General features: G+C 45.7%; 1 protein-coding gene across 5 annotated transcripts in view; it reads left to right on the forward strand.

Moving 5' to 3' along the window:
- Nucleotides 1-15,294, forward strand: part of SH2D4A (SH2 domain containing 4A) — an 82,228-nt gene that overhangs the window by 5,640 nt on the left and 61,294 nt on the right. For 4 of the 5 annotated variants that reach the window (XM_026453901.1, XM_023216849.2, XM_023216850.1 and 1 more), the window contains exons 2-3: nucleotides 111-495; nucleotides 13,921-14,080. In XM_026453901.1, the coding sequence (XP_026309686.1) occupies nucleotides 315-495; nucleotides 13,921-14,080 (341 nt within the window). In that variant the 5' untranslated portion in view covers nucleotides 111-314. The remainder of the gene's footprint in view (nucleotides 1-110; nucleotides 496-13,920; nucleotides 14,081-15,294) is intronic. The other variant, XM_023216851.1, reaches the window with a different exon arrangement.

A 15,294-nucleotide genomic window follows, 5' to 3' on the forward strand; every position in this document is an offset into this window, starting at 1 on the left:
CTCTGTAAGTGATACTGTATTTCCTCCCAGCTTTTTTTTTTTTAACCCATCCTAGCCAGTGTCCACACATTTTAACACGCCGCCTGAATGCGGGCTCTTTCTCTCTGCAGGTTCAGTGAACAACATTTTGGACAGGACATTTGGTGCCAGGTCTCAAGAGCCAGTTTGCTGAATTATTGCGCCAGTCAGCCAGGATTGTGAGCTGTTCGGGAAGTTTTGTGGACACGCCCAAGTGCCAGCACAGGTGGAGGGACACCTGGAGGCCAATTTCAGGAACTTTTGCCACAGGTATAAAAGACTCCAGAACTGCAAAGATGCTGAAACAGATACTGTCGGAGATGTACATAGATCCTGATCTACTGGCAGAGCTCAGCGAAGAACAGAAACAGATCCTGTTCTTCAAGATGAGAGAGGAACAGATCCGACGATGGAAAGAAAGAGAAGCAGCTATGGAAAGAAAGGAGTCCCTGCCAGTGAAACCCAGACCAAAGAAAGGTAAACTTAGCCACGTTTCTTCCGTGACTGTGTTGGTAGAATAACTCCTGGCTTGTTTTGACAATTTCAAACTAATTGAAAGTCACAAGCAAAACAGGTGCAAGTTCCAGTTTGGTAGATGAATCCTAAATGTTTTTGAGAATCCAGTAGTGCAGTGTATCTGCTTGAAGTCCACACACACACACAGCATTACCATGGAGTTGCATAACTGTGAGGAAATCTCTTACTTGAAATGAGACTAACCTGAAGCTGTAGTAAAAAGTCACCTATGGGGTTTGATTTGAGGGGTATTAAGAAACGTTTCTATCTCCTTTATTGTTACTGGTTCCTCATATTCTACCACCACAACACAAAGTTCTTATATCAATATATTTATAGCAATTGTGTTTACATTTCTTCGACCTCAGAGATTTTTCTTTGAGGTATCTTTTTAGGGAACACCCGCTCTTAAAATATAAGGAACTGCTGTAAGGAAAAAAATCATAATACTATCTTTTTTGTTTGTGAATGAGTTTTTCAGATGTAAACTTTTCCTCATTACCAAAGGACTCTCTGGTAGTTTGAGAGGGTTCTTTTGAGACCATGGGGGAGGAAATCTTTGTACATTAAGACTTAAAACAGATAAGGTGCAGTGGCTCATGCCTGTCATTGCAGTACTTAGGGTGGCCGAGGTGGCAGGATCACTTGAGCCCAGGAGTTCTGACCAACCTGAGCAATATAGTGAGACCTTGTCTCTAGGAAAAATAAAAAATTAGCCGGGCATGGTGGTACATGCCTATAGTCCCAAGTACTTGGGAGGCTGAGGTTGGATAATTGCTTGAGCTCAGGAGGTCGAGGCCATACTGAACTGAAGTCACACCTCTGGGCTCCACCCTGGGTGACAGAGTGAGACTGTGTCTCAAAAAAAAAAAAAAAAAAAAAGAAAATACTTAAAGCATATACACATATAGACACAGAAAAACACACATTGTCCACCCCCCTCACTCCATTCTCACTAACCCCCACATCCCGCCCTGCTGTTCACATGCCAAATCTGTCATGGGTGAATACCGAAGTTGTGAAAACACAGCCTACTTTTCAAGGTCACTTGCAGAGGCATCCAAGACCAATCTCTTTTCATGTTTCATTAAACCAGAAAAATAAAACTTTTTAAATTCACATATGGTTTCAAAGATTGAGAAAATGAATCTCATTTACATGCCTGGTATATGCCCAGATTCAAAAAGGAAGTCAGTGTAGTGTTCCTTCACTTTTTACTGTCTTTTATTAAAACTTTTTTCCAATGATGCCTTTATCGTGACAAGAAAATAAACATCAATGTATCATTTCCTCTTGTTATGATCAACACAACTATTTATGAAACACCTCCTGTTTCAGACACTATGTGAAGCACGTTTATGTACATAGTACCTAACCGTCACAAAACTTCTGCAAAGTCAACATGGATAGTCCTGTTTTATAGATGATGAAACTTCGAGAAGTTCGTTTTTGTTTGTTTGTTTGAGATGGAGTCTCACTCTGTCGCCCTGGCTAGAGTGCAGTGGGATAGTCTTGGCTCAATGCAACCTTCGTCTCCTGGGTTCAAGCAGTTCTCCTGCCTCAGCCTCCCGAGTAGCTGGGATTACAGGCATGTGCTACCACACCGAGCTAATTTTTGTATTTTTGGTAGAGATGGGGTTTCACCATGTTGGCCAGGCAGGTCTTGAACTCCAGACCTCAAATGATCCACCCACCTGGGCCTTCCAAAGTGCTGGGATTACAGGCCTGAGCCACTGTGCCTGGCCGTGAAACTTAGGTAAGTTGAGTAATATATGCAAGGTCACACCACCAATAGATGCCCAGTTCTGTTGGAGTTTATATTACTCTGCACTATCCAAAATATAACTTTTCCTCCAACAAATAACATGGCCAAACTGAAATGTAACTCTTTGGTCTTCCTGAACTGGTTTATGCACCTTCTTGGATTCTCTAGTCAGAGTATTTCAGATATAATTGGGTCTCTTCTGGGCACCATGATCATTGTGAACGTAACATACATCAGTGTGACGGGGTGACCTTGGGGACTGGCAGCTGAAGGGTTCTTGCCACTAGAGTCAGTGACTCAGACTCTGTTAGACTTTGGGTTTCTCGTGTTTGCTGAATTGGTCTCCTTGTGATGACTTAAAATAATCATTTCAGTTTCTTTGTTTAAATTTCTCAATTGTTGAGTTTTGAATCTACCTCTCAGAAACCCTATATTAATTTTGTTAGTCAAATGATCATGAGAAAAGTATGTTAATATACGCGGTGAGAGTTCTATCAATATCTCATGTCAAAGGTGTATTACTCCCTTAAATTGAAAACTTGGAAAAATATATTTTGCATTAAATTAGTTCCTCTACCGACTACAGAAAATGAGGAAGTTTCTCCCATTTCCCGTAAAATCACATCACTTGTCTTTCGTCTTGCGCTGTCTTTGAACGTAAAGCCATAGACCGTCCAAAGCAATGCTGTCGTGGCTGGTGCCGCCAGAGGTGCTTATTTGTGCTGCAGACCTGCTAAGCCTGTGACCCTTGTGGGTCGAGAGGTCACTTGTGCAGCCGTTCCCTGAAGGCTTGTGTTCCCTGCCTCCCCTTCTTCTGCCTTTCTGGCTAGTACTGGGCTAAGTGCTGCTTTTCCTTAGCAGTTCTTAGCCTCATGCTGGTTTCGAAGGTTGTTCATTTCATTAAAAGCATCATATGCCACCCCTGTCATTCCTTGACACCCTCTAGCTTATCACTTAGAAGTTCTTTCATTGCCATCTGGTCATTTTTCACTATAAATACACAGACCCCTGTGCTTAGTGTTTAGGGATCCTCACTAAAATGGTCGTGTATTGTGCATCACAGGAACTTGTCTGTATTCTTTTTTTTTTTTTAAAGACGGAGTCTCGCTCTGTCACCCAGGCTGCAGTGCAGTGCTGCGAGATTTCACCTCACTGCAACCTCCGCCTCCTGGATTCTAAGCGATTCTCCTGCCTCAGCCTCCTGAGTGACTTGCTGGGATTATAAGCACCTGCTACCACGCCCAGCTAATTTTTATATTTTTAGTAGAGACAGGGTTTCACCATGTTGGCCAACCTGATCTCAAACTCCTGACCTCAAGTGATCCACCCACCTCTGCCTCCCAAAATGCTGGGATTACAGGCATGAGCCACCGCGCCCAGCTTGTCTACTTTTTAGTAATCTGAAGACTGAAGTAGAAGGGGCTGAAAAACTCTCAGCAAGTGAATTTAACTTAGTTCTATATGAGAAGATCACTTCTGATTTCTGTAGTGGGAGAATATGATACTTAGGGAGAGAACTATGGACCTACTCCGCTTGCTGAGGTAGCTAGAGTTCTACAGCCACACCGTCCAGTGCAGTCACTACCAGCCACATGTGGATCTGAGCACAGGAAATGAGGGTAGTCTGGATCGAGGTGTGCTATACGTGTAAACTACCAGATTTCAAAGATTTGGTAGAAGGAAAAGAATATGCCACATTGATAATTGTATATTCCTTATATATGGAATAGATAATGTTTTGTATATCTTGGGTAAAGTAAAATATTTAAATTAATTTCATCTGTTCCTTTTGATTTTTTTTTTTTTTTAATTGAGACAAGAGTCTCTTGCTCTGTCGCCCAGGTTGCAGTACAGAGGCACAGTCTCAGCTCACTGTAACCTTTGCCTCCTGAATTCTAGTGATTCTCCTTTCTCAGCCTCCTGAGTACCTGGAATTACAGGTGTGTACCACCATTCCCAGCTAATTTTTGTATTATGAGTGGAGATGGGGTTTTACCATGTTGGCTAGGCTGGTCTCAAACTCCTGACCTGAGGTGATCCACCTGCCTCGGCCCCCCGAAGTGCTGGGATTACACGTGTGAGCCACTGCATCTGGCCTCCTTTTGATTTTTCTAATGTGGCTACTAGAAAAGTGATAGTTATGGATATGGTACACGTTTCTACAGTGCTATAATGGTAGCATCAGCCAGCATTCAATACGCTTAACCGGGTATCAGACCCTGAGCATTGAGCTTAAGGATATTATCTCATTAAATAATCACAGCCAAGCCTGAAGTGTGTGTTGCTGTTCACATTTCACAGATGAGGAAAGTCAAGCTCAGGGACATTCATTAACTTGGCCAGGGCAAGCAGTAAGTGACAGAGCTGGAGTAGATCCTGGATCTGATTCTCCCAAAGCCTGCACTGTTAACAAATCAACTACACGTAGAGCTTAATTGGAGCTTAATGACAGTGACTTTTGTCTGAAGGTGCCTTCACTGGAGCTTAATGATGGTGACTTTTATCTGAAGGTGCCTTGCACACATCTAAAACATGCTCACATCGGGAATCTGCCACAGAGCCTTCTTGGGTGATTTTATTGGGTAACACAAAGAGAAGACGCCTTCACTTAGCAGCGTGTTTCCCAGCACTTGTTTCATGGGGTCTGTGTCAAGGTGATGGAAACCTAATGCAATGGGCTGGGATCTGGTTGCCATGCATGGTGCCGAAGCGGCTCCTCTGTGTGCCCTTGAAACAGACTTGGATTCGTACAGCTTTGTTTGCTGCGTTCTCATTATTCCCAAGGGGCAGATTCTTTATGCAAAGCCTTCCCTCCGTTTTTGTGAAATAATGTTAAAGCCATTGGTTCATGCCATTGACAGTGTCTGCCTCCCTACCTTTCCCTCTTGAACTCACTGCTTGCAGTAGGGCTGGCAGTGCAGGGGCGTCAGCTGCCGGATTCCATCCTTATCTTGATCAGTTCCTCAGCCGCCTCTGATCTAGATGATGTCTCTTGGTGTCTTTCTCTTGGAGTTGCTGCTCAGTCATGAGCCTCTTGCTCTCTCCCTGTGTTTTTTTTTTTTTTCTTCTCTGCCTGCTCCTTGAATATCCGTATTCCCCAGGGGGTGCCTCACACTGCACTGGTGGTTTGTGATTTTCAGATGAGGCTGGGGGCTCATAGACTCCTTTGAAAATTTACTGAAAGCTTAGAGCTAGGAAAATACACAGCGTCACCATTCTGTGTATAATCTCACGGTGTTCACAGATTCCCTGAAGCTCATTCATAGACTGTCAGGGGTTCACAGATCCTAGGGTAAGGTGAAAGTTCTTATTATCTCCCTAGGGCAACTCTTCTAACCTTTAAAGGTGAAACATCACCTTTATGCCAGTGACTCTCAAACCCAGATTGCCAAGCTGGACCTCTCACCAAAAGTGTCAGTTGACTGGTGAGCACCTCCGTTCAGAAGACCTGTAAGCCGCACGAGCTTGATGCAAAACCCAGTTCAGCAGCATCACTCCAGCTCTCTCCAGCATCTGCTGGTCCTGCCTTTGACTCTGTATGATGATGAGTGGTACTGCTCTGTTCCCAGTCACCAAAACCAGACCTCCAGGAGCCACGCTGGTTCCTCCCTGACCCTCACCCACCCGCTGAGTCACTGATGCCTTGAATTTTGCTTCTTCTGTCCCATTCCACAGAGATTTCCCACTACCAAGATACTAGTCTGTTAGGATGTGCCAAGCATAAGTTTTGTATTCATATGATTTCATTTAATCCTCACAAGAATCTGGTCAGGTAAATTTTGCCCGCTTTATTGTTACAAATAAGGAAACATACTTAGAGACATAATTTGCGTGAGTCGGTGGTGGAGTTAGGATTTGAACTCAGGTCCACTTCAACTCCAAGTCTGTCCGAACTACTGGCCCTGCGCCTCACTTCTCTGCTCTCCCAACTCTGGGCTTTGTAATTTAACTGGAATTGACTTCCTAGCTGTGTGGTGAACATCTTTTTTGGGTAACACTGTCAGAACTCTTTCACCTTCCCTAAGCCGCAGGCTTCACTGATCTCCTTTCTGTTTTCTAGTTCTTCCATCTGCTTTTCCAGTGGAGGTTCTCTGATTTCTATACCACCCTCTGCTTCCTTGGGCTGTAGTGCCGTGCAAGTTCCCCAACTTTCTTTCTGTCCTCGTCTCTAAGCATAAACATTTATTAAAATGTTTAAAAATTGAGTTTGATATTAATAGCTTCAGGATTGTTACCTATGCTAACAAATGTAGGAAATAATGGGGAAAGCCACAGTTTGAATCGTTTCAGGAAGTTCTGATAGGAATCGGCCTCGGCCTTCATTAAAATGAATACAGGGCTAGACCTAGCGTTTTCATCACCCCGCTGCTCTGTGGCGCCAGGAAAGTACATGATGGCGACTTCACATCCCCGCTTGCCCAGTGGGGTCCTGTGTGTGGTTACCACCCCAGCGTCCCTTTTCAGTTGCTCCATTTTCACCCTCCAGAGCATTTCATTTTGGGCTGTATGAGGTAAGCTGGCCTAAACAGGTCTTGCCATCACTCATGCAGAACGATTTTGAATTCTGGTCTCAGTGTTTACTGGCTCTGAGATCTTGGGCAAGTTATTTAACTTCCTTGAGCCTCAACTTCCTCATTGTAAAATGGGTGAGTAATCACCTCAGCTGATATTAGTGACAGATAGGGCCTAGGCATTAACCAGTTGGAAGGGATGTGGCTCCTGCCATTCAGGCATTTGTCTTCTGGTTTCTGGGTCAGCTGAGGGGAACTGGGGTGTTCCAAAGGAGAGGCCAGAGGGAAGGAAGATCCACTTGGGACAATGTGGCCGTGGTTTCTGGGAGTCTTTCAGCATGGTAACAACCTTGGTGTTGGTGGGCACCTTGTTTCCATCAGCCCTGATGAGACGCCGCTGTAGTTAATACGGAACATTGCTCCCACTGTCCCCTCTACCTCATAGGAGGCCCTGGTGTTGATTCTCTTGCGGCTGTTGGCTCAGTCCTTGGTCTTCTGTTGATTCTCTTTTGCGGCTGTTGGCTCAGTCCTTGGTCTTCTCTTTGTAGGGATAAAGTACATGATTCTCCTTCGCTTTCTCTCTGTTCTCTCTCCCCCCGCATCGCGCGCGCGTGCGTGTAGTGTGTGTGACAATGTGTGTGCGTGCCTCTCCCCACTCTCGCACATACATCTTTTACTATGATTGCCCTTCAGGTTGTATCCAGTGGGGGTGGAGACCAAGGACTGACCCCGCAAAGGTGAGTCTTAGCCCTTGATCTCCACCTTAGCTGAGTCTGAGGCTGGCATTCACCGCCCCTGAGGAGCTAATCCACACTGATGCCCACGTCTCCCCCTCAGGCGCCCCTGTCGTACCCATCACCTGGGAATTAATCCAACACAACAGTGTTGTGAGTGGCATCACACTGCAACCTAGGACTGGACCAAGCCCGGCCATCTCCTTGCCGGGGACATGTGTCACCCCACTTTTATCTGATGTTTTTCAACACTGCCTAGTTATAGGAGGCCCCAGGGGGAAACGTCTCTCAGATCTTAGAATTTCTCTGCAGAATGAAGTTGGATATATCTCTACTTGGCAGTCCCTTTTTGGTGTGGTTCTGAGCAGGACTGACCCGCCTTTCTAGAAAAGTTGGTTTTAAGGCCGGGCGCGGTGGCTCAAGCCTGTAATCCCAGCACTTTGGGAGGCCGAGACGGGCGGATCACGAGGTCAGGAGATCGAGACCATCCTGGCTAACATGGTGAAACCCCGTCTCTACTAAAAATACAAAAAACTAGCCGGGCGAGGTGGCGGGCGCCTGTAGTCCCAGCTACTCGGGAGGCTGAGGCAGGAGAATGGCGTAAACCCAGGAGGCGGAGCTTGCAGTGAGCTGAGATCCGGCCACTGCACTCCAGCCTGGGGGGCAGAACGGGAACCCGAACGCAAAAAAAAAAAAAAAAGAAAAAAAAAAAGAAAAGTTGGTTTTAGAAAAACTCTTCAAGAAACCCCCAAGATAGCAAACATGAAGAGTCCTGCAGTGTATAAACATGATTCAAGGACTGGGAAGAAAAACCCTCTAATTAAACGGAAGTGCTATAAAAAGCTCCCTCCTTCACTCACCTCTCATTAAAGAGTGCATGTAATTTTAAGGTGAAGCAGACGAAAATCCAGAATGCCTGGGCGGTATTCAAGTAGGAAAAGACACGCGCGTGTCCCATGAGGCTCCCTGAAATGTACCTTAAGGAAGCACACTTACGGAGGTCACTGCGTGCAGAAATGTGCTTCTCTGTTCCATTTTCAGCCTCTCTTACCAGACTGGAGCTTCCCTCACCTCCTTGTCAACACTTTCTTCTTCGCCTGCACCTCCTTCTGTCCATCATTCCCTGGGCATCATCCTTGACATCCTTTCTCTCACCTCTTCCCACACCCCAAGTATACTCCCTGCCTGTGTTTCCCCCATTTAAAGAAATCGTTCAGTCATCTGTGCTCTTCAAGTGCTCTTTCTGTCCCTCAGGTCTATGGAGCAGTGCCAGGAATGTAGCAGACACTCTGTAAATACTTGCTGAGCCAATAACGGAATCCTCCTTTTTCTCTTCACAATGAACTCCAGAGCACACGCTGACTGCCGGCACCAGTTCTCACCATCCTTTCCATCCCGCCTTTGTAGCCTGTCCCCACTGGTGTCACTAGAATGAGTCTCTCTGAAGTCCGAGGCTGCCTGAGACTTTTTTCAGTGTACGTCATCCTCCCCTTCATCTCAGCAGAGCTTGACACTGCCCTGTCCCTTTCCTGTCTCAGCGACATGGCAGGATGTTCTCCCTGGTCTCCTCCACTGTTTGGTTATTTGGGGCATCAGAAGCCTCCATGTTTTCATATGTTTATTGTCAGTCGGGACTGTCTTCTCCTTCCCCTTTCTTCCGCCCTCTGAATAAAGCACCTGCTTTTCCAAGGTTCTCTTCTTGGCTTCATTCTCCCTGTGAGCTCATCTGTATCATCGGCTTCAATGACGCCATCTATAGAGTCATTCCCATGTCTACGTGGCTAATCTCGGCCTCACTTCTGGACTCCAGTTCTGGATTCTAGATGTCGATTGAATGTCCTCATATGGATTTCTAGTAAAAGTAAAAATGACATAGTCTATGCTTCCAAAACAGCTCATTTTTTTTTTAAACTCCTTAAGCAAATTAATTTTCTTGTCACTACTTCTGCCTGTCCCCTGCTGTGTTCCCAGTTAGTGAGTTTCAGGACTCTGGCATCATCTTTGAGTCCTTCCTTAAATCCAGTGGCCTGAACCTTCCTATATTCTTGAACACTGTCCTTTCCTATGCCTGCCCTGTTTAGGACCTGACTGCCTCACTCCTGGTCTTTTCACCCCTAGTCTCTCCCCATTCTCTCTCCAAATGCTGACTGAACACCCACCACATGCCACCCTGGTCCATCCTATATATACTGACATGCGGAGCAGAGCTTCCTCAATCACTTTCTGATCCTGGCACCATCTGCTCAGAAATATTCATGCGTTTTTCATTGGCCACTCAGATAAAGAATGTGGAAATGATACATTCTGAGCATTTGTTACCCAGCAGGCATGTGAGGTAGGGCTTTCTTACCTCTGTTTATTATAGAAGGACTCAGGCTTGGAGACATAAATTGATGTATGCATGGTCTCATAACTTGTCAAGGGTAAAACTGGGGTTTTGCTATAGCTTTCTGGCTCAACTGCAGTACAGGGCCTAAATTTCAGTCCCTTAGCCAGGTGTGTGGGACCCTGTGCCACGTGGCCCTCTGCTCCCCTGTGTGATGGTCAGCCTATGCCACACACGTGCGGGTGACTTCTGGTGCCCCTCTCAGCCCTGGTGGAGACCCTCATTTCCTATTGCCCATGGCTGCCTGCTGATTCCCTTCTCTGTTCTTTGGTCACACTGTTCTTTGCATCCAGTGTCAAACACACCCTCGCTCTCTGTCTAAATTCCATATCCATCCTCCCATACTCAGTACAAAGAACTTGTCTTATTTCTCCTCTGTCTTTCCAGAGCAATCTCTCCATCCCCTGAATCCTCACTGGACTTAGTAGAAAATCCCCTGTGGTTATAATGTATGCTGCACTGGCCCTCCAGGGACTTAGTTCCTTTTTTTAAGCATTCCCACAGCATCCTTTAGCACTGCACCCTACCACCTTTCGAAGTTCTAATAATTTTATAATTAGTTAAGTATCCATGTCTGCTTCCCATAACTAGAATGTTAGTTTCCTGAGGACAGGGACTGGGCTGTCTTGTCCTAAGTGTTCACCTGCGTGGGTTGGTGAACCCCAACCCACGTGTTGGGTTGTGTGTCCCCACCCAAATCTCATCTTTAACTGTACTCCCCTAATTCCCACATGTTGTGGGAGGAACTTGGTGGGAGACAATTGAATCATGGGGGCAGTTTCCTCCATACTGTTCTCACGGTAGTGAGTAAGTCTCATGAGATCTGATGGTTTTATCAGGGGTTTCCACTTTTGCATCTTCCTCACTCTCTCTTTGCCTGCTGCCATCCATGTAAGACGTTACTTGCTCCTTCTTGCCTTCTGCCGTGATTGTGATGCTTCCCCAGTCATGACACTTTAAGTCCAATTAAACCTCTTTCTTTTGTAAATTGCCCAGTCTTGGATATGTCTTTATCAGCAATGTGAAAATGGACGAATACACTGTGTCTACCTCAGTGCCTGACACGTATTAGATCTGTGATGAAAATTCATCAAATGAATCACCTAATGTCTTGCTCCTTCTCTTGTAGACTCTGGGTTACTTGCAGGGGAATGGGCACATCTCTTTCATTCCTTTCATTCCTGTATCATCTGCAGCATCTAGCTCTACATCTTGCTAATAGCAAAAACTCATTTTCTGCCTTGTAGAATGAACTACATTGAAGGCCTTGAAAGTCATCTCCTCATCTGGTGTGAAGCCAAGGGTATCCCAGCTAACACTCATTATACTAGAACAAGTTCCCCCTCCTCCTACAGCTTCAGGGAGTTCCATGGAACCACTTGAAGCTCCTCCAGTATCCCTGCTCTCTGAGCTCACTGAAGAGCTCTTAGAGGTGAGGAGTCAGCACAGAGACCATTGTCAGTGCCACTCTGTCAAGAGCCCATTTTTCAACATCTCGCTAACTCTGACATTTCACATCTCATTCTCTTTTTTCTTGCCAAGAGCCACTATTTCTTTATGGTCACCGTGTTCCCTCTGTTCCCTCCTTTAAAGCTTTCTTGACTCTGCTCCTCTCCTTTGCTCTCTTCTTGGTGTTTGGCTTTGAAGCCCCAACTATTCACATGCAGTTCTAGGATATCTCTCCCCACCTGCAGCAATGCTCCTTTTCCCTAAGAGTTCCTGCCCTGCCTGTAGCCTGTGGCTTCTGTGGAGGCTGTTTTGGGCTGTCCTAGCTGAGCTGCTGGAATCCCTCTGCTCATCCTTTTTCTTCCCCTGCCATCCTTTCTGGGCATCTTCCTCTTGCTGTCAAAAAAAAAAAAAAAAAAAAAAAAATTACCACAGAGAACTACTTAGGTGAAGGCTGAGAGGCTGACACCATAAAAATATTATTAGTTGGCCTGAGAGAGTGTAATAAAGGGAGTTTTATGAGGTATGACAGCTTTCTAAAGTTAATGAACCATCTGGCATTACGTCAAACAGACAACGAGCTTGCCAGGAGCTGGCACTGGTGCCCAGCCCCATTTGGGCATGGAGGGATTGACCTTCGCCTCCTTACCTGGCGGCCACATTCACTGTTTCTCCACAGTGAACTCAGTAAATGGGAATTCTTGGGTAGTGCAGAGTCTGAGTCTGTTCCCCCTGCCCAGTATCTCTGTTTAGAACATACTGCAGGAGTATCCATTGTACCAAGAAGGGTAGAAAGGGTCAAAAGAAAGCATGAGCCTGGCTTTGAGCAGCCTGCTTTGGTAATGTATCCTGAGGCCACAGTACAAAAGTCAACAATACATTGGACAGAAGACACCTTAATTGGAAACTTCCTTTGACTTAGTGTGAGAGGACAAGACACAATCCCAGTGTGGATGTTTCGCTCATCAAACAGGGCCCAGCACACGCACCAGCCAGGTGCCCTCTTCCATGCAGTCAGCACCACTGCTAGTTTTGGGTCTTGACTAGAGGTCCATGTTTAGCCCACAGTTGCCCTGGGCAGGCCTGACAGACTCAGGGATGATCTCTGTTGGCCTCTCCTGGGTATGCTCCACCTGCCTCCGGTTTAAGGGAGCATGACCCATGTGGCCGCATTTCAAGAGCACTAGGATGTAATCTAACCTGTGAGGCCAATTGTAAACAAGGGTTATTTAAGTAGCTTCACCAAGTATCACACTACCTGGTCGTATTATCTTCTCACAGGCTGGTGTGAATCTCCGAGGCAGCCATATAAGTAAATAATAGGCTAGCAATGATAGCAGTTAACCTCTGTTGAACTCCTATTATGTGGCAGGCACTAGGGGAAGAACTTGGCACAGGTAGCCTGCCAACCCACAGCAACCCTAGGTAGTAGATACTGGTATTCCCATTTTGCAGATGAGGAAATTGAGCCTAAAGAGTTTAAATAAGTTGTCCAAGTCACATAGCTCATAAGTGGCAGGGCTAGGATTTGAACTCAAGCTGGTCTAAATCTAAAATGCCTCTTTATCTGAGGCAAGAGGATTGCTTGAAGCCAAAAGTTTGAGACCAGCCTGGGCAACAAAGCAAAGCCCTGTCTCTGCAAAAAATTTTAAAAATTAGCTGGGCATGGTAGTGCATGCCTGTAGTCCTAACTACTATGATCTCACCTCTGCACTCCAGCCTGAGTGACAGAGCAAGACACTATTTCTAAAATAAAATAATAAATACAAATAAAATACAATAAAAATAAAAGTAAAATAAAATGATAAAACCTGCTTTTTACCCACCAGTGAAGCTTGTGAACATAGTACAAATGCCACACCCTTCAGCTATGGAATTCTGGGTTACAGGGAGATTGTTAGGTTTAAGAGATTATGATGTGAAGTGCTAGCTCTGTTACCCTAAAGGATAATGCATACAATGAATGCTTTCTTCCCATTTCAGTTTCTTCATTTATAAAATAGGCACGTGCCGCCGGGCGCAGTGGCTCACACCTGTAATCCTAACACTTTGGGAGGCTGAGGTGGGTGGATCACAAGGTCAGGAGTTCAAGACCAGCCTGGCCAAGATGGTGAAACCCTGTCTCTACCAAAAATACACAAATTAGCCAGGTGTGGTGGCAGGTACCTGTAATCTCAGCTGCTTGGGAGGCTGAGGTGGGGAATTGCTTGAACCCAGAAGGCGGAGGTTGCAATGAGCCAAGATCATGCCACTGGACTCCAGCCTGGGCAACAGAGCGAGATTGTGTCAAAAAAACAAACAAACAAACAAGCAAAAGAAAACACGTGCAAAAAACATACCCCTAATATTTTTAAAACAATTATTTTCACTGAAGCTGCCACTCACTGCCACCACTGCCATTGCCACCTACAGATGTTCCTGAGCAGTTGGAAGTTCCTTGTCTCATCTAATATATATACATTAGATGAGAATATAGGGAAATAGTAATCTATGACTAAAGATATTTGTCCAATCTGAACTTTTTGTTTGTGTGTTTGTTTGCAGAGAATGGCAAATCCGTTCATTGGAAGCTGGGAGCTGATAAGGAAGTCTGGGTGTGGGTGATGGGCGAACACCATCTAGATAAACCCTATGATGTGCTCTGTGATGAAATTATTGCTGAGAGGGCCCGGCTGAAAGCAGAACAGGAGGCAGAAGAGCTCAGGTATGCGATCTGCAAACCAACCAGAGACTTAAAGACCCTCCAGACGTTAGAAAACATTGCAAACACGCCCCTTGTTTCCTGTATCAGGTGGGAGAATGGGGTTGGGTTGGAGGGTCACGAAAGTCATTTTGGATCTCTTTGGAAGGTTGACTTAGGCTTTTGGTCTAAAGACCTTTTGGATCTCTTTAGAAGGTTGATTTAGACTTTTGGTCTCAAGTCTTTGATAGTACTAAAGACCTCATGAAAGTCTTCAGTGCTGTCAAATCTGCTGCTTCCTCTCCCTGCTTGTCATTCCAGTTTTGATCTGGATGAGTGTGTGAGTTCCCCAGTGATCACCCGTGGCTGCCCTAGAGTCACGGTAGAGCAGTGCAGGCCGACGCAGCTGAGTATCTGGAACATATGTGAGAAATGCAGTGACTGTGCGAGCTTCAGGCCTTCCAAGGAGATCACTCAGATACAGGCGGCTGGATAATCAGGCTCTTTAGGTGCCTACATAGTGCAAGGACTGGGAATTCAAAGAGAAACAGGGAGCTTCCAGTCTAGGAGGAGAAGTGGACAGATGCACAGCTCACTGTGGCCAGTGCAGGCTGTGATTTGGCTATAATGAAGGTATAAACAGAGTTTACAAAGCATAGGTGGGACCTATCATTCCAATCCACAGATGAGGTGAAATCTGAACCAAACCTTGAAAGGAGTGGTTTTCCGGCTACAGAAGGCCGAGAAGGAAAGTGCAGGCAGAGGGCTTAACCAAGACCCCTAGACTTGACTACGGATGGTTCTTTGGGGAATGATGAGGTCTTCTGAGCATTTGGAATACACTTGGGCAACTGCTTCAGAGGCCAGATTTGGGAGTTTGGACCTTATTCTGTGGACAGTGAGGTTTTTCAATAGAGAAGTGATATCAACTGCAGATATAGGAAGGTAACTCGGAGGGAAACTGAGGCAGGTGATGGCACTCCTCTGCTGGGCACCTGGGGTGCTCTGGGTGTCCTCCTCTGGCTCTGGGCAGTGATGTTGACAGCATTACTCTGAGATGCTGAAGTGGAAATTGGGACAGACATGAGGACCACAGTTTAGTTCCCAAGGGCTAGGGATGCAAAGCAGACTCTGTGGCACAATGGATGGTGCATTGGACTTTCAAGGGCTGGATGCTGCCCACTAGTGCCTGTAACTTTAAAACTGTCAATGGACATATGAAGATAAAGGAATTATTT

Source organism: Piliocolobus tephrosceles, chromosome 7, assembly GCF_002776525.5.
Source record: "Piliocolobus tephrosceles isolate RC106 chromosome 7, ASM277652v3, whole genome shotgun sequence".
NCBI classification, from domain to species: domain Eukaryota; kingdom Metazoa; phylum Chordata; class Mammalia; order Primates; family Cercopithecidae; genus Piliocolobus; species Piliocolobus tephrosceles.